This window comes from Colias eurytheme, chromosome 8, assembly GCF_061535395.1.
Source record: "Colias eurytheme isolate Ceu_HAF_F1 chromosome 8, ilColEury1 Martin Lab GWU primary, whole genome shotgun sequence".
Taxonomy (NCBI): domain Eukaryota; kingdom Metazoa; phylum Arthropoda; class Insecta; order Lepidoptera; family Pieridae; genus Colias; species Colias eurytheme.
In genome coordinates this window covers 4377307-4396992 of record NC_142987.1, presented here as the reverse complement: position 1 = coordinate 4396992, position 19686 = coordinate 4377307, and the positions used below count along the sequence as shown (strand labels likewise).

At 33.5% G+C, this 19686-nt stretch overlaps 1 protein-coding gene across 5 annotated transcripts; it reads right to left on the bottom strand.

The window, feature by feature from the left end:
• Positions 1 to 14: 14 nt before the first annotated feature.
• Ucp4A (Uncoupling protein 4A) lies at positions 15 to 19263 on the bottom strand. 5 transcript variants are annotated; one of them, XM_090104543.1, is made up of 7 exons: positions 18946 to 19263; positions 9214 to 9350; positions 8673 to 8752; positions 7468 to 7663; positions 5424 to 5600; positions 4687 to 4909; positions 15 to 1210 (listed from the first exon to the last, which is right to left on the bottom strand). In XM_090104543.1, the coding sequence occupies exons 2-7, from the start codon at positions 9314 to 9316 to the stop codon at positions 1036 to 1038; spliced, it is 954 nt and encodes a 317-aa protein (XP_089960669.1). In that variant the 5' UTR covers positions 9317 to 9350; positions 18946 to 19263; the 3' UTR covers positions 15 to 1035. The 5 variants fall into 5 exon arrangements, with proteins under 5 accessions (XP_089960669.1, XP_089960671.1, XP_089960670.1 ...); XM_090104545.1 differs by having other exon boundaries at positions 9214 to 9346; XM_090104544.1 differs by lacking the exon at positions 18946 to 19263 and adding an exon at positions 17114 to 17213.
• Between the last annotated feature and the right edge of the window lie 423 nt (positions 19264 to 19686).

Below are 19686 nucleotides of genomic sequence, written 5' to 3'. Positions count from 1 at the left end.
ATAAAAGACACGAATCTCAACAATAAATATATTTATTATCACAATACATAGTAGGTACTACTTGCCCAACAACACACAATAACAACTATGACTAAATAACTATTCATAATTTATTTAAAGCAAATTCTGCGTATCATTTGCACTAAACGCGTACCAACATTCCAGTTTCAACAAATAAGCATCAAACATTTATTCTTACTTCATAAAACTGTATATAAAATTCTATATATATGTATTTGTATCTGCAAAGACTAAAGTTCATTTTTATCGTATTTTTATATTATTTTTTATTCAAATATTCCTACGGGAATAAATTGCAAGAGTTGGTCCAATTAAAATTAATATCATAGTCACAGCGGAGCAAAAGCTCGTCATTATATGAATTTATAATTTGCAATTTAGCGTTAGCTCATAGCATCAGTTAACTTTTATGTAGCAAACTTATATTTTATTCAGGTTTATTCCGTACATATTAAGTATTGCTATGTTTCTTGCAGTGTGACAAGTGCAAGTACATACACTTCATCAGTTAATATTTAACCTATACATATAATAAATAATATTAATTAACAAACAAAAAGTCATTAGCAATTTGTACGAAGATTTTTCACCTCATGTCCTCTTTAAAAATATTATTTTTCCACAAAAGACTATTCAGAGATCGATTACAATTTACATCATAGGAAAAAAGGGTCATTTTAAAATAGAGCTTTTCTTATTGTCTGCGAACCAAGAAAACCGTGAGTAGAAATTTTTACCAAAATACTACATACCAAATAGAAAAATAATGACTTTTAACTTCCTACATATTATTTTTATAGCAAGAACGTGTGGCTATAGTGAACGTTAACAAAAAAAAAATATTGCAAGTTATATGACGATTTCTTTTAAAAATAAATTATTTAGTTAAGTACTTAATAATAATTCTTTGTAAATGTAGCATACGAAAAAATATCACAATCTATTGAATCAGGCAAACTACGAATTCTACCTGATATCAGGTCAATACAGATAAAAAAACAATTGAAATATTATCTAAAACGTGTGTCCTCCGATAGCTAGCATAATGTTTTCAAAGGCGATCCAGTTAATAAGCGCCCAAGGGCCGAGTCGCATCCATAGAGGTAGGAACCCTTTGTAAAGGGATAGTATACCCTCGTTCCGGACCGACTGCTGTAAACAATCGATCATGCCGCGGTAGAGGGTGCCCCTGGAACAAGTAATAGCGTGAACATAATGTTTTACTAGGTGGCAGGTTTAAATGAAATAACACAGGCTGATATTATCGTATTTTGATAAAATACAATTAATAGTTAACGAAATAATTTTTATGTTTGACATAGGATAGGTCATAGGACCCAGTCGCGTGTACATTTACGGAATATGGATTGTTAAGTATAATTAGTTAAAATAATTTATTTAAAAAAATACACTTCTATTCATCAATATATTAATGATTATTCTACTCTACACTTATTGGAGAAAATTCGGAAAAAATATAAGGTAATTTCTAACCGTACGCGTACTAAGGTACCTATATTTAATCTCTATGTAGGTAGGGTAAACTCACCTAATTATGTGACTCACTTAATTCGGAGATACAACGTTTGGACTCTTTTACAGCGTTATAGGAGTAAAATCCAATACATTAAAATTAACCCTATGGTATGGTAATAAAGCTTCTTTTCGTGTACAAATTTTTGTTAAAATCGTGCGGGTGAGATAGTAACAATCACGGGATTTGTCACTGCGCCCGCCATGTTTGACGTTTCACCGGTAGCGTGCAACTGTGCTGTCATTATTTAATTAACTAGCAATGCCCTGCGGTTTCACCCGCATAGATAGCGATATCGTTACAGTGAAAAGTCTACTATAGGTCGGACTATAGGTTTAATTTTTAATCACATGAAAATCACCTTTACCCCGTCCCGCACTACGGCCTTTTTTTTTGTTTTAGTGGGGAAATCTTTCATAGATACCCACGGCCTCCGGGGGAGGGGCCGTGGGTTATGTCGGATTCCTACCGACCAAAACCCCACTGTGTTCCGTCAAGACGCATATTGGTAGAATTCCTCCGTGACCCCCGCACTACGGCCTGCTCGAACAGTATACCTACTATTTTCTGTAGATTGACACTTTTAAAAATTCGTTATATCTTTTGAATGGAATATCCAATTCTTTTCATTTAAAAAGTATTTTGCTGGTATTGAAACAGTCTATAATAAAACATCATTTAATGGGATAAGGATTAATATATGTGTATGGATAACATGGTTTGATTACTGTCGGCACTTCTATTTACTTTGAAAACGTAAAAAAGTTGTTGTAGTAACATAACTACTGAAGATGGACATATGGTATCGCGGACTTTCTTGTAGATATTGATCCATTCTATAATACCGTAGAACATTTATTTGTTCTATCTTCAATAGATTCTGCAGCGCACGCGATGACAGAAGTTTTATTGAGGATTTTTTTACACCTTGGGTTACATTATTGCATTTTTGGTAAGGATCTCTAATTTTTTTGAAAATGCAATATAGCCTATGTTGCTCAGTAAAGATGCAGCTTTCTAATGGTGAAAGAATTTTTGAAATCGGTCCAGTAGTTTTTGCGTGAAAACCATACATACATACATACATACATACATACATACTTACAAACTTTTCCTCTTTATAATATTAGTATAGATTTTAAATAGGAAAGGTGAGTGTAAGTTCATGATACTTTGACAATTAATTGTTAAAAACATATTCTTGTTGATACCGATAAAGGTTTTAGTAATTTTTCATTTGTTTTTGCATAATACCTTATTTCCTGGGTTCAAAAAGTTAACGATTTTCAAGATTGCAACTCAAAACAGTGTCACCGAATTAACCAAGCAAATTTTTATTATTTTCAATTCGTGTATAAATAATTGTTTTTAGTACGTATACGTTAGTCGTTTAAGTCAGAAAATATTTACTTTTACTCAGGTTTAAAAGTAGGATCGCTTTCAAGCATTTTAAAAAAGTCCGTTATTTTTTTTATCACATAATTAAGTGAGTTATTTTTTTTATTTTAGACAGCATAGAGGAAGACAAAAATAAAAATAGAAAATATAATGAAACAACGCTGACATCCGCAATTCAAAATATTCTGCAGTCAAAAATGAGTCTGTACACTGTTCACACAAACAATTATAAAGTCCAATATTAATTTTTTATGGTTCCCCTCTTTTGATAATTTCTCATTGATAAATAAATACATAATTATTACTTTCAATATGTTTATATTTTTTATTAATTGTATTTTTTTTTTACTTTTGTGTTAAAAAATAATAAATACTCACTTAATTCGGTTATAACAGAATTAGAGAAGTACTATCACCGAATTATGGTGATTGTCACAGAATTAGACAAGTCATCGCGGTTTGATTAAGCTCATTTTACGCTGAGTTAATTCATATGTGTTAAGATTACACTTGCTCCATTTGATAAATAGAAGATTGATTAATGTTCCTATTAAAAATAAAAATAAAATTTATAAAGTTTAACCTGTTTTTTTTTTCATATTCTGTTTTGTCACAGAATTAGATGAGTTGACCCTACACTACGTTTTTCTAAAATATTATAAGTCATACATGCAAACGCCCAGCGAATGATTCACAAACAACAACAACATTCTAACAGCATCCGAAGGTCTGGAGTATTTGGAATGAAAGGGAAAGGAGACCTACGTATGTTCGCGCGCGACTTTGACCCCGTTACGTGACCTCTACCGCACTATTCACCCACTTTACACTTAGTACTATGCAATCTCGTGAAAATATTGATTTCGTGCACGAGTATTGATTAGTTGCGGTACGTTTCCATGAATATTTTAGTTACGCGTGTTTGAATAGCGCGTTTGGCTTTCTGGGAAATAAGCGTTTTGTTATTGATTAGATGAAAGAGAATGCATTGCTACTTTGAGTATCGGAATACGAAATATTTATTAAAATAATAAAAAAAAGTTTAAGTAATGATGGTGAGATACCTATTTAAATCATCTCTAATATAGTCAGCTAGTACCTAAATAGAAATGTTGGTGTTAAGTGGAATGTAGCCAACAAACAAAGAAAGAAAAACACTTCGTTATTATAATAATAATTAATCAGTGTTGATTCAAATATTAATTATTATTTATAAGTGCGTTCATTACCGTAACCCCAAAATAATATTACAAAACTCATGCACTCGTTACAGTTTCGTCGACCTCAATTATTGCTTGTCGATAAAAATTTACTCTTTTTAACTCAAAGGAACCGCTTTAATTTTTTCTAATAATGCAACTTAATTTTACAATACAAGTGATTTATTGGAATGACTTACATTTTATAGATAGGACAACACTATGCTAATTAAAAATGTATTAAAAATTAGATTAAATATTATGTACGTATAAGCTATAAGACTTTCTCTATTCATGCAAATTAACCTAAATTTAAATGTAAAATAGAAAGATGGTGCAACCGACGCAAGGAATGTCTTTCAACAGCGTAAAACAGCTGATCGGAACTTTTAACCAGGTTACAAGTATGACTGATCACTGAAATGAAGTCACGACCTCCAGCACACATAGACCGTACATTAATTGACATACATATAACAACACATGTAGTAACATTACATTCATACACATAGTAACATATATAACCAAAATTACCTCCCATCCGGCCCCACAGGTTGGTTCATGAGCCTCGTCTTCATCACATCAGCGGGTGTCCCCATGACAGCGGCTACAAAGCCAGCAGTAAACGCAGCAGCACCATGCACTATGGCATTGTCGGCCATTCCGAATTCACGGATAAGGAACTGTTTGGTAAAATCGTACGCCGCGAGGTCGCCCATGTTGACTAGAGCTGCTCTTTGCACGTTTGGGACCGCGCCTGGAAGTATTTAGATCTTATTTTAGCTTATGAAAATTTGAAAGTGAGAAATAACTAAAAAACTTTCTTCTTTATCTTTTACAAAACTAAAAACTAAAGCTGCTAACTAAGTTAAGGTAAATTTCTTCAAGTCTTTCGACAAGCTTTCGACAGTTTTTACAAGATAAAAAGCTTTTGCAATTGTAATTTACGTCCGCTGGTATTGCTGAATGAGACAAAAGAATTACTTATTTATTTTATGACTAGCGGCCCGTCCCGGCTTCGCCCGTGGTACATATTTTGCAATAAAAGGTAGCCTATGTTCTTTCTCAGGGTCTAAAGATTATCCGTGCCAAATTTCATCAAAATCGGTCAAGTAGTTTATGCGTGAAAACCATACATACATACATACATACATACATACATACACACAAACCTTTCCTCTTTATAATATTAGTATAGATTTTAAAAATTGTACGCTATGTTTGTTACAGATAAAATTAATTATTTTTGACAAACAATGAACAGAACATACCTCTCCAAAAGCCCTTAATCCCACCTTCCGCATACAGCATAACATACACCTGCCTACAGTTGGAGAACCTTGGCGCTTTTCCTTGCAACAACCTCCTGCCTTCAGCCTGCATCTGGACCTTCACCAGGTCGGTTGGTGATGCGATCAGCTGCGCGAGGGATCCCGCCGCCAGCCCGCCTGCCGGACTTCGCGCCAATTAAACGTTATTTCATGGACACGTAGTTAATTTCTAATAAAAAGTTATGTTCATAATAAGAAATAGTTTCTTTCCACATGTACATTGTACAAACATATATGGATAAAAATTGTATTTATAGGCGTGGAATTCGTAGAAAGCTGGTGGCCTGGTGCCTATGGTAAGCGTAAACTAAGGCACGAAAAAACTTTAAATGTAACCATTTAAAGTTGTTTATAAAAATGGTTACATTTAAAGTTTTTTTCGTGCGAAGAGAAAATCTTCAAAATATATCTATGTCACCCACAATATGAAAATTAGGACAATACAGTTTATCTCAGTACAGTTTCAGTTTTTTTGGAACAGCTTTTGCATTCATTGAAATAGATCCTATATCGTCTGGTGCAGAATGCAGGACTGGCTACCTAAGTCTGTCGTTAAAAAATTATGAACAAAAAATAAAAAACCAATTAAGTTACTATAAGCAAACGATTGGAAAGTATTCTTATATTCTACCGCTATGAAGGCACAGCATCTGCGTTTTATGGTGTTTCCGGTTGCAATCTGTTATTCGGGTTTCGACCACTATTATTATACTCGTATAAAATAACTTTATATTTACTATATAAAACAAACTTTAGAATAAAAAGAAGTGCCAACATCGTTTGTCTTCGTTCCAAATAAGCCGTAATTCGTAAAATGAAACTAACAAAATCATATTTTGTATTTGTAAACAGCTTATAACCAAAACACAAGAACGTGAGCATTAATGTTTTACAATAAATTCTGACTTGACCTTCAAAATAAAGTCAATAACCTCGCATCTTAGTGCTTATCAAATAATCGAGATAGTACTATTATTATGCAAACAATGTGAGTGATAAAAACGAAACGTTTTACAAAATTAAACATTGAATTGAAGGTCAATAACACTGCACATACTAGTTCTTTATCAACTTCTCATGGTCATTGATAACACGAAATAATTTACACTTCGAATTCTAACGAACCTCGTAATTTCTAGAGTTTAATTTACTCGATACCTTTGTTTTTATTAGTTTTCTTATATTCATTCTTTCATACGTAATTTCTATTGTATATAAATACAATATGTATTTAAGTAAGTCGATAAAGAATATTTATGTGCCTTTAATTTTTCCCATAAATAACTCAACGATAGTCATCGACGATAGTCGACTGTCGATAACCTAGCCGAATGACGTCATAACTTCATGACTTGTACGTTCCCAACTAGCTAATTAGTTAATCAATAAGTTATTATTTGTATGCATTGAATAAAAATCTTTAACCTTATTTTATGTTTCAATCGCTTTCATAGAAATGAATTTACTCATTCAATTATATCACGAACAAATTACAAAAAAATTCGTTTTCTTTTTCTTATTCCGCATTTTTAATATCCTAGATTTTCGTCACTGTTCATCATAATCATCAGCTCATATACATTCCCACTGCAGGGACACGGGCCTCCTATGAGGGAACAGGCCACAATCCACCACGCTGGCCAAGTTCGTGTTGGCGGATGACACAGTCATGCCGAACTTTTTAATTCTTCGACATGTCGGTTTCCTCACGATGTTTTCCTTCACCGTTCGAGCAGTGGTGATGTAACAAAATGCGCAGATTAATTGAAAAATCAATTTATTTCCTGCGCGCTCGCCTGGTCTCGAACCCCGGACTTATCGATTCGAAGTCCGAGGTCTCACCACTGAGCCACCACTGCTCTCGTCACTGTTATTATTTTTTTTTCAAACAACACTGCAAAATTACTAAAATAATCAATATTCAATATTCTTAAAAGGTTTCTAAATACTCTACGTCTACAACAAAAATTAATGACTTCCTCACCCACAGAGGCCGCTCCCAGTGAAGTTTTTCCATTTTCGTCTTTGAAATAACTTCGAAAGTGTTCATAGAAAATCAATCGGCTCCCCGAGTAGATTGCATGTCGCTGGAACATAGGCATTAGCCCGCTCCATAACTTTAATACGCCTTCCTGTTTCGCTATCCCCACAGCCGTTTTTATCATTCCATGGTTCTCTAGCTGAAAATTTATATTATCTGTAGCGAGATTCATAAGTTTCCGAACGACAAGGTATGGACTATGGAGATTATATTTCTACAAAAGTAATTGACCAAAAACAATTCCATTAATGTACCTAATTGAATGTGATTGATATGATTGAAAGCTCAAAGTCGTTTGTAAATGCGTCCACTCAGGGGGAAAGTATAAGATGAATTACATTTCAAGCAAGTGATTAATCATTAACTTGAAATGTAGGTAATGCAGATTGGAATAGTGATTTGTTTCCAATTTCCAATATAATAAACAGCAATCAAATATCTGCATTTTCTTATACCTGCTTGAGGCAATTGCGAAAATAAATGAGCAGGGTATAAAGAATATTCTACCTATAATATTATGCTTTATACAGGGAGTAGGGACAAAATCTGTGGACTAAATAAAAAAGACCGAGTTTGCGTCATTAGTCTGACGTATTTATAGTGGATGACAGCACAAATGCTAGGTAGTTCATTTATTATTTCTGAAATCAATATACCCATCTGCGTATTTCTGATGGTATTCATGACCATGGCAAACAAACCTAACATAAAATTAAATTTTGTCTGTATGTAATAGAGGATGGATGGAATTGGTTCTCAATTTGTTTGTATTTTTTTGAAGATTCTTCTTTTAGTTGAAAGTTAGGGCTAAAAAAAAAAAGTGAAGTCCCGTGTCCCCGTAGTGGGGTAGGGGGCAGATGCATTATTCATACATCTGATTTACTGATCGATTTTTCTTTAGGGACAAGTAGGTGATCAGCCTTCTGTGTCCTGCCAGACTGAGACATTTTTTTTTTGTCTCCACCGGGAATCGAACCCAGGACCCCTCGGTTCTACGCTCACGCGTCAACCACTGTACCGAGGAGGCGGTCTAAAGTTAGGGCTAAGCTAGGACTATTCGGTTGGTCCGATTTAAATTTTGTTCTTTTCTGACAATTTGTGGGCGGTTTATTTTTTTTGTAAAAGAAGACCCATTTAAAGAAAATTACCTTGTAACCAGATTGCTTTGCAGCGGCGACTTCTGACTGTATCTGTAACCTTGTTTTTGTCAAATCGAACGGGTACGTTGCTGAAAAAGAATAAGTTTTCATTATTTTAGGACTTGCAAAAAACAATAGGTACCTACTAATCGCAAAGTCTTTGAGGTCGTATTTTTATTAAGTACCTACTTATCAAGACTAAAAACAAAATTTTATGACGTTAATTTATGCTGCATAATATATTAATATATACCTACACATATTGTAATATAATAGATACATAATAGAGTTCACCGTTCATTAACTTCATATACCTAACATAGAATAGCACGAACGAATGGCACGAACACTTCAATAGTCTATCTCAATAATTATAATATCTAAATTCCTAAATTCCGAGTATCTAGTATTAATACATACTCTAAGCTAAATTCACTTTCGATGAGCAAGATCTTCCAAGCAAATTAATTAGTAAAGACATATTTTGTTCAAGAAGGTTCAGGAAGGTATAGCAAAAACATTAAGGATAAATCATAAAATAATTCTTTACCTGCTTCTGCGGCCCAAGCGCCCAGCACAGCGACAGCATAGCGGGACGCAATAGAATCGGTCGCTTTCGACGCGGGGTGGTCGGCGTTCCGTAATACCGGCATTGTTATCTAGCTATTAGTTCCTTTTCCATACTACCTGGAACAAAATGGTTATTTAATAATAATAAAAGAGTTGAGATAGCGCATTCTACAATGGGTATAGGTATTGCAGAAGCGTATGTCGGAGGTCAGTGTACTGTACAATATGTACGTAGATATTAAAAAAAAACATTTATTACCTACGCTTTACAAATCTAAATCAATAAATGGTTATAGATTAACTTTTTTAACTGCTTTTCAACTAATCTTTGTGCTCTTTACCTTATTAAAATGTAAGTTATAAAAACAGAAAAGAATGACCAGTTCTTATGAGAATGGACAAAAACATTCCATTCATACAGAATGATATTTAAATTTGCACAATAAACAAGGTTTTACCTGGAACGGATTACGTTGCCTTGCGTCAGTGAAAGTAACTATAGTTAGTTAAGTAGGTAATATCTAAACGAAAGTGAAAACTGAAAACCTATCTCATAGATATTGTGCAAAAATGAATTAATTAATGTGCTAATATATAAATCGAATTATTATAGGTATAACTAGATTATAATTTATTTAACATTACAGTCTACAGGATTAAAATTTTACGAATCCTGGACATTTTTCATTTTTAAAGCGGTTTTAAACTAGATCCAATATAGGTATAAAACGAAAAGAAAAAGCGGAAAAGATTAATAATATGAACTATACGAAAAATATTCGAAAAATATCCTTAATATTATGAACTATACGAAAAATATTCTCAGTAATTGTTTCAAGTAAAAACTAGTTATATCACGATACGAATATTTAACGCTCCAATGATAATTGAAAGTCAAGGAGACAAGATTAGGTAAGTACGTACCTCTGGGTCACTAGGGCAATACGTTATCTGTTATCACTAACCGAGTTATTGCTCCACACATGAAATCATTTTTTATACGCTTTTATTTTATAAATTATGTTTATTATATTTATTTTAAAGCAAGAAACATGAAAATATATGTATATATAATGGATATCACGGCTGGTAAGTAGGTAAATGAGGCTTTCAGAATGTATATCTTCAGGGTGTAGTTACGTCTCACAACGAGCCTGACCTAATTCGTGACTCCAGTCTACACAAAAGCTATAGACGTACATACTATTAAAAGTATATAAATACCTACAACTGTTTGCCCATTTGACTCAAAATCTGGAAATATGGTCATTTATGGTTTAGAATTTAGAGATACAGCAAGTGAAATAACTAAATGGCGCGTGAATAGTCAATTATTTTAATCAATAATTCATTTAACAATAACGTTAACGACAACAGTTTTATTTGTTTAGTTGTTACACATGGTATATATTCCTCATATTATAAGTCTCAGGAGGTGCGCCTAAATATTGATCCATAAGCATAACATTGTTTACACTCGAAATCAAGTCACAATGTTCTCTATTTCAAAGTTAATTAAAATATACCGTTTTGTGATTTGACATTTCCTGCTTGGCAACAATGTCGGTGGATTTTCCGAGTAAGGATAATTGGATATAGTAACAGCATAGTAGTTATAAAGCTTTATACCATGGTATATACCATGGTATATACCACAGTATCTTTATACCGTTTGATTATTTATATAACTAGATACATAGTTACAGTTTTTATAAGGTACCTACTTAGTGAATATTGGCCACGTTCATCACGATCCCAATTCCCAGCGTCATTTAAACATCAGGATAGTGGATACTGTAACTGATATTTACGATCTCATTCCATTTCCACACCTACAGTGTTATATTACTTTTATATAGGATCATCAATTGTTTTATTATACCTAATAATGAACAATATAACAACACAGTCCCAAGTACAATAATTCCGATATAACACAAGTTGAGGCTATAATTTATTTGGCCTTCACGCCCACTTTAGCGATATTGCCTAGTAGAAATAATTATAAACACAATAGCTATACTAATGGAAAACGTTAAAATGGGAATAAATAAATGACTGAAACCATGAAATTAAGTCGTCTCTCGTCGTTCAGCTTATTTTATCACAAGCAAAAGCAAACCATTCATTGTTCTTGATTTTTGTTCATACACAGATTTCGTACCTACCTATTGTTTGTTTTAACAATACTAAAGATAATGATGGTTATGGACTTTGTAAAAATATCTTTACATATAATAAGTTCGTAAGTACCCATGTATTCAGCAGATGCACACTCATATATTTTTTACTTATCGATAAGAACTTACAGTAGGTAGGTAAAATAAGGAACTCGCTGACTGCAACTAGTTCAATATCTGTAAGCTTAATTATTAATTTATTACAATATACAAATAGGAAATTCATAGATACCTTCGTATCAAAGGCAGCTGCGTTGTGGTTTATTAATAAATAATTATATGTTACCTACATAGTATAATATTATTTCGCTTATTCATGCGTAATCTAGATACGAATTGAATGCGCCCGTTTTCTGTAATTATAATTAGATTTTGCTTAGATTAAGGATTGGTCTCTAAGAGATTTTGATTGTTTTATTCCGTTTAAGATTCCTTTGTTATTATTTTTGAATACAATATTTTTTTTATTTGACGTAACTAACTAGGTATGAATGTATCCCCCCAACGGTCCAGGCCTTGTCGCGGCGGAGGGGCTCAGTAGCTCAGAGTTATGGCCCTCTGAGTGAAGCGAAATTGGACCAGCGAGGGGCTGAACGGCTGGTTTAGAGTCGGGGAGATTCGACCGGCCCGACGGCCAGGGCTAGGTGTGGCCCAGCGGCCGCTGTGTGCGGCGTGGGATGGCGGCCAGAGGTCGTGGCTTGGCGGACCCCGTGTCCACTGGGCAAAGGTGGCGCTGAACGGCGGTTGGGGTTGGGAAGCCTCGACTGACCCGACGGCAGAGGTCCTGTTTGTGGGCCAGAGAGGAGCCGGCTTTTATGCGGCGGTGGATGGCGGCCAGAGGTCGCGGCGCGGCGGGCTCGCTGGTTTAGCAAGCCACGCCGTGCAGCGGAGGGCGGGATCCCGACGCGTCATTGTGATGACGCGCGGAGACTCCTGCAGAGAGGTGTGGGGCGGCGGCCGCTGTAAAACGGCCGTCTGCCAACTCGTAATCCGGTCCGTGGGGCCGGACCGAGGGCCGCCACCTCTGGTGAGGTGGGGGCTGCGAGGTAATCTCTATAAAAGTACGCCGGAGAGTCCCCCGACGTGTATTTCACACATCGGAGGACCTTCCGGCGTGCACCCTCCGGCCGGACGGTGATGGGGTCGGGGGTTCGGGGGAACGCGGATGATGGAGCGGGGAAAGATCCATTGTCTGCGCGTTGGTGGCGTAAGCCTTCGTTCCAGCAGCAACCAGCGAGGGGGGTTCTAGTGGTGGGCCTGGAAACGGGCATCTGCTGGGCGGGACACGCGGTAGAGTCGTAACCGTTCCCGCAGTTCCGTCCAAAGCAGCGCGATGGAACAGAGTGGGGTTTTAGTCGGTAGAAATCCGACATAACCACGGCTCCATCCCCGGGAGCCGGGGGTATCTAAGAAGATTTCCCCACTATAAAAAAAAAAAAAAAAAAAAAAAGGTATGAATGTATAATTTTTATAAATATAAGCATGATAAGTGTAAACTGTAAATAATTTCAATTAACTGTTCGTTTGATTTTCTTTCCTATAGAATATAGATACTTATCTGATATATTTATACCAAGAATGTCCTGTGGTTGTTTACAGTAGGTACAGGAAAACCGTGATCATATTGCTTTAGTTAGAGCAAATAAGTACTAAAACTAAGACATTTCTGTTATAATTACTGAAAGTAGAGTTACACTAACTCTAGTAACAGGACAAATCCGCTTCACAAAGAACTCGAAGAAAGAAAGAAAAGAGTTGCATTGTATTTTGGCAGATTATTTGTTAAATCAAATATATCAAGACATAATAATTGTAGTATCGATCGAGAATTTCAGCATAGTAATATGCTGAAATTCTCGATCATCGATCTCGAGTGGGAGGGAACAGCTCATCTCTCATACAGTTGGCTCAGGACTGCCTGTTCTTTGGATTCCCGCCAAACACCATGCCAATACTTTTGTCATACGAAACTAACCTATTTACACGGTCAGATGAAAGATAAGATTTGAGATATACATAATTAAGACTATTTACAACTTTTACAATTATCCGAAATTTAAACTAATAGGTTATAACCTATATGTTATAATTATTTTACGTCCCTGTATTGTGCTTCTTCATTTAAAAATTATATTGCAAAGAAACCATCATTGTACATATTTGCATTATTGAATAGATCTTTATGGCTATTACGCTCATTCTTCATTTTGATTAAAAATAAAATTACCTAGTTTATTATAATTTGTAAGTTGCCATGAGAAAACGCCGATAAAAATAACTAAATAAAATTTAAAAGTTTTGTGAATTAAGGCTCAATTAAAAAAACGTCATAAAAAATAAAATAAGTACTAAAAAGTATTCATGAAAGAAAATCGCTTCAATATAACGTGGGCGTGTTAATTCAAGAGCTCATCTCCGTTGAGTTAAGAGATATCGATATATTAAGTGCTAAAAACCCAAATACCACTTCTAGAGCTCTTCAGTAAAGCTAAAAGTTAAATAAAAAACAAAAGATTCACGTTTCTCTATTTGAATGAAAGATTTATGACGATTTGCTCAATCAGCTGTGAGTTAAATAACAAGTAGGTATAAATGCGAAAGTCCGTTCGTCTATATTTCACAGTTAAACCTGTAGATGAAATTAGGAATAAAAGTACCTAACTGGATAGATAGAAGCTTAGAGTATGTATTAGCAAGCCTAAGTAGCAAGCTTAGAGTATCATGTACTATGATGCGTGCCAACTAAGAATAGGACCGCGCTTGCTGCCAACTTCACACGAAAACTCTCAAATTAGTACTGCCAGCAAAAAAATGTGCGAAAAATAATTTTCACATAATTATTTTTTATTGTTCATGATTATATTTAATTATTGTATAATCGTTATATTCATTAAAAAAATACTATTTATTGAATTTCACTGATGGATTATGGATAAATTAATTATACAGGTATGGAAACAGTATTCATAAAAAGTTAACATTTTCATAGTTAATGCGGAGATAGCAGTGACAGCGACAGCAATGAAGATTCAGAATACGACGACGATGACGCTGTGTTAAGTGGTGTAGAGGAAATATTATCCGATTGATAAAAACTGAAATAATATATATGTTTTTTTTTATATACGTGCTTTTATTATCAAATCCTACTCATTTAGTAGAGTGCCGTAAGGCATAAAAATGGTCAAACCTCGGAACCCAGGGCCAGTCAATGAATCTGTATATCAAGTATGAGACTGCATTATTAAAACCTCAAATAAAAAAGTTAAAAAAAAAAATTGACCGATCTCGATTTACAACAATTTTTAACAACAATTTACTGAAAAATGAGAGGCGGAAGGGGGAAAAAGTGTTTATAGTGAAAAATTTAATTTTATTTGTAATAAATTATATGTGCAGAGTAACTTCAATGTTAATTTATTAGATTATCGTAAAAAATAAGTTACAAAAAAATTTATCATTAACTATACACATTGTTACATCATTGTACATTATTGTCGTCGTCGTCGATCTCGTTGATATAGATTGTAGGTGAAGGATTAGTGCAGCTGTCACCATTGCATTCTAAGCAAGCTGCAGTGCAGTTTAATCCACTTTTCCTGCACCCACAAGATGCTCCACATCCTGTTTTGCATGAGCTTGGTGCTTCTTTTTCACAAAAGAAGCACCTAGTTTTCCAATCAAAATCAATTGAAGTAGCTGTTCGAAGCTTTTTTTTAGGTGGAGAGCATGCAGATGTGGTGTTCTTTTTTTTTAATAAAGAATCAATGCATCCTTTATTAATATATTTTTGTCTGCATACCGAATGCACGTAGACAAAGTCGCGAGTATTTATATACTGAGAAAGTCCATCCCCTCTTTCCGCAGATGCAGCTTTTAATGATGATATGCCTCTAGTGACTTTTATAATATCTCCTAGTTCAGAGCTTAATTCAGAACTTGATCCGATTTTATCACAAATGAGGCAATCATTGCTTGTACATCAATACTGGATGGTTCACCCATTGCGACACGTGGCTGCAACAACAAATATTAGTAATATTAATAACTAACTTTTACATAATTAATAATTTATATTATTAAATTCTACTATTATATTCTAACTTTTAATATCGATTTATTACAAAATATTTATAACTGTTTTCAAAAGCATGTAATATAAATGAAAAACAAATACTTACAATTTATGTCACTATTTTCAAAGTTTTTAAAACTCAGTAATGTTCAGTAATTAACTTTTATCACACTCACTGCACAATAATATAAACATTAATTTTTAATAAACAAAAATCTGAAATAAATATTTTTCGGAACGAAAACAACAGCTACGTATTAAGTCTAGCAAGTTACAACGTGTAAGTACTATCCTGTGAGGGCCCGCCATGAACAATACCGAACAGCTGCTGTTATCCCCTCTATTCTCCAACCCGACCTTCATCGGTATATCTGCAGTCCCTAAAGATCCAAGATCAAGTTTTCAAGTTTGTAATAGTTGTTCTTTTTAAAATATGACTTTTGACTAATATAAATCAATGAAAACTCCAAAAAATTAATAATTGTTTATAATAATTTTTAAAAAATTGAGAGCGCGAAAAAAATTTTTTTTAACATTTTTCTATATGCTATTAAAAACATATTTTCAAGGTTTATATTAAGATTCATTGACTGGCCCTGGATTCCGAGGTATAAACCTTACGGCGCTCCACTATTCATAATAAATTTGGCGTGAAATGTATTAGAAATACCAACAAAGCGTACATTAAATATTTAAACTGAATATTATTTCTTTATTGATTTTTTTGCACACCATACGCTTTGGTAATGAAGTTAGCGCGTATTACTGAACAATATGGCGTCTTGACAGTCCTATTCTTATTTGGCACGCATAATATTAGCTAATACATTATAGGTACTCTAAGGATAGAAGATAAAAGACGGTCAAATAATTTTTAAATTTTCTTTTTTATGGATATCTCTTGCGTGATTTATAGACTATTTCCAATATTAAACCATTCTTTGTGTAAGTAACAAATGTTAACAGAAAACTCACGATATTATCACAGATATTATTATGCAAATATATGGAACAAAATACAAATATTGCAAGCTGCACGAAGCGAGATGGTAGTAGATACATTGTACATTTTAGATTTATCTTTGTTTTGAGATTATGTCTCTAAGTACTGAGTGAAATTCATACACATTAATAATATTTTATTGTCGATTTATAATTTAGGTACCTATGTTACCTGAGACAAAAAAAAATACTTTCCCGTATGCTTTCCCGAACTAATGTTAATCGGAACAAAACAACGAATAAGTTAATTCGATTTTTTGTGTAATTGAATTTTTTATTGAATTATTCAAAATTATGTGATATGTTAAAATGTAGGAACCTACTATATGGTCATACGTACTTTGGACCTTTAATATTGAGTTCCGCATAATGAAATGATAAACTAAATTGCTTCTTTAGTAATTAAAAGTAAAATGAATTCTTGATTGTATCATAATGTTTTATTACGTTTATTTTATTAGTCCAAGGTTTATAATTATAAACAATTTTTATACCTGGCCCTACCAGTGACTTAAAAACAAATTATTAAACATATTTCGTATTTTATACACTCGAATACAGCAATATTTCGTAGTAATAATATCAATAGAGGATTAAAATCAAAATGTTATCAGATAACGTACCTTAAAAATTGTTCTTTATATCCTTCACAGGTGAAGCCAAGCAAACGACTGATAACAAGCGAGTCACTTTATGCAAAGATGGTTAGGTACAAAATACACTCCATGCATTTACTTATTATAAGTACATCAATGGACTTTAGAATCAATATCATTATAATCGACGGCAGCAATAGCGATTGTGATTATCAATCTGTGTTGCTCACTAGTTTTATGATATAGGTACATATTATATTATCTGTGTAGGTACCTACTTATTTTAAAAGTGCAACAGTATTAACTACTTATATGAGATAATAATTGTCATGAAAAAAATGTTTGTATGGCGACTGAAAATATCCTGACAATATTACACAAAATCGTCGTAATTTTTGTACACATTTTACTATTATTATCTATTCTTGTTTCTCCTCACTCTAACATTAACCTCTCAGTTGTCTACTTTATACAGGCTAAATAGCTTAGTATTCTACAAGGTAAGATTAGTGAAATTCAGTGCCCGAGTGCCCCAGAGTTCAGAGTTCAGAGTTCAGAGTTCAGACCCACGAGAAGGATTGCACGCTCAAGAAAACGGGACGCGGGTGAAATTCCTGAGGAATTTATATTTATATTTTTTACTGCAGGTTGTGTTAATGTTGAAAATGAGTTGAAATACATTGAATATTTTGTAGATTATGTTCATAAGTATATATAGATAGTATATAAATTGTATTTTGTACATATTGTATTCATATTTCATATCTGTTATATTTTATTACTGGCTCTGTTTATAGAAACATTAAATTTAACGGTGTCATAAAACGTGTAGATATCTATTATCTACATTATAATAAATATGTAGTTAAATATACATATATGTACCTATTATAGGTATGTATAGGTATGAGGTATCTATTGTAATGAAGGGTGTATGTTCCTTTCTCATATGTAGTCACCTGACTATATGTATGTAGAAATATAGTATGTAGTATGTACCTAGGTCAAGAAATAAAATGTCCCTATAGTTATGTGAAACAATTAAGGAAATATAACCTTTTTATTCAAATCCAACAACCTTGCATTTAAATTGAATAACCACGATTGTTGTAGATTGTATTGTTAAGTGTTAACATATTTTTGTGGTAAAACCAACGTAAGTAGATATATTTGAATGATTTGATATAGGTAGATAGAATTTTAATGTACTTACCTAACTACTTAATATTTACAAACCTATAGTATTACAATATTATTGTAATACTGTGCCTTAACGTTAAAAAAAATTAGATAATATTATAGGTAATCTACGTCATGCATAGGTATCTAGATATTATCCAAATGTATATTTAATACCTATTTTTTATTTATTTATGGCGAATGAATGTATTTTTGATAAAACCCCAAAATGCACTATTCATGAAAAACATTTTTTCCTAATCCAATCGTTAAATTCTTCTTTCGTTTTGTTTTGACAAAAAAAAATTATTTAGCCTATTTTGCGATTTAACAACATGGACATAAGGTTTATAATAGCATTGACACTCATGAACAAAGACAAAATCAGCTGACTTATAACTACCTACTACAAATATTGCAACACAGTTGCAATCCCATTGCAATATCGGGTTCATTCAAATTTTAAAAGTTTTATGTGTTTATTATAAATTTTTCTACTTAATGAAATAAACACGAATTTGTCGAAAATGATATTTAAACGAAACCGATATTGCATTTATATAATAAGCTCTACATACAAAAAATTGTAATAATATTATCTCTGAGATCGAAAGCAAATAAATTTCTCTATTAGAAAGTAAATATCTTTTTTTTTAAGTATGTACTCAAATAGTATTTACCAGTACTACGACGACCTCACGATGCAGAATCGTGTGATGCACAAACACTCAACGACTTTTCATTACAAACACGATCAGAATGTAAACATTGGGTGATTACATGGATGACGGGCATTAATATTATGTCACGATCGGTAGAGAAAATACGTGGGCGCAAGACAGGTGATCTTATTACCCGGTAGTTAGAGAGGGAGGGAAGGTTTATGGTTGCCCTAAATTCGCGGTGTTAAGCCGCCGCAGCGCGAAAGAGCGCGAAGACAACAAGCGGACCGCGTCCGACTCACATCGCTACCGAGTTGTGACTATTCTATTCAAGCACTGTAGAATATCTGACGCCAAAGCCCAAAAGAAAGAGCCCAATTATCTATATAAACGTAGTATAGAGTACACACGCGTTTACTATGCAGTGACGTCATTTCATTCAAGAATCACCCGTAACTTTCATTGATTCTACGTCCCTGTGATCTATAAATAACAGTCGTCATACCTCATTGATAATACAAGGTGATCAGTTGCGGCTGTCGCATGCATTTTATTACATAAATTTAAATTTAATATTTTTTATAATTATTAAAATAATCCGAAATAAAAGCATTCTTGTCAACTCTTCTTTGTAGAAATTGCTTTTTGAAACGGTGCGGTGGTAATTACTTAATATCTTTCTGTATTTTGGCGATTCAAAACAAGTCAAGTTGAATAAAAAAAATGATTGAGTTTGAATCCTGAACAAGAAAAATTGTT

What these genes read in the sequence shown, in the direction of transcription:
- Ucp4A (XM_090104543.1), bottom strand. Translation starts at nt 9,316, where the DNA reads ATGCCGGTATTACGGAACGCCGACCACCCCGCGTCGAAAGCGACCGAT. An exon ending in CGCTTGGGCCGCAGAAGCAG is followed by an intron (nt 8,753 to 9,213) that starts GTAAAGAATTAT and finishes ATTCTTTTTCAG; the next exon opens with CAACGTACCCGTTCGATTTG. An exon ending in CAAAGCAATCTGGTTACAAG is followed by an intron (nt 7,664 to 8,672) that starts GTAATTTTCTTT and finishes ATAAATTTTCAG; the next exon opens with CTAGAGAACCATGGAATGAT.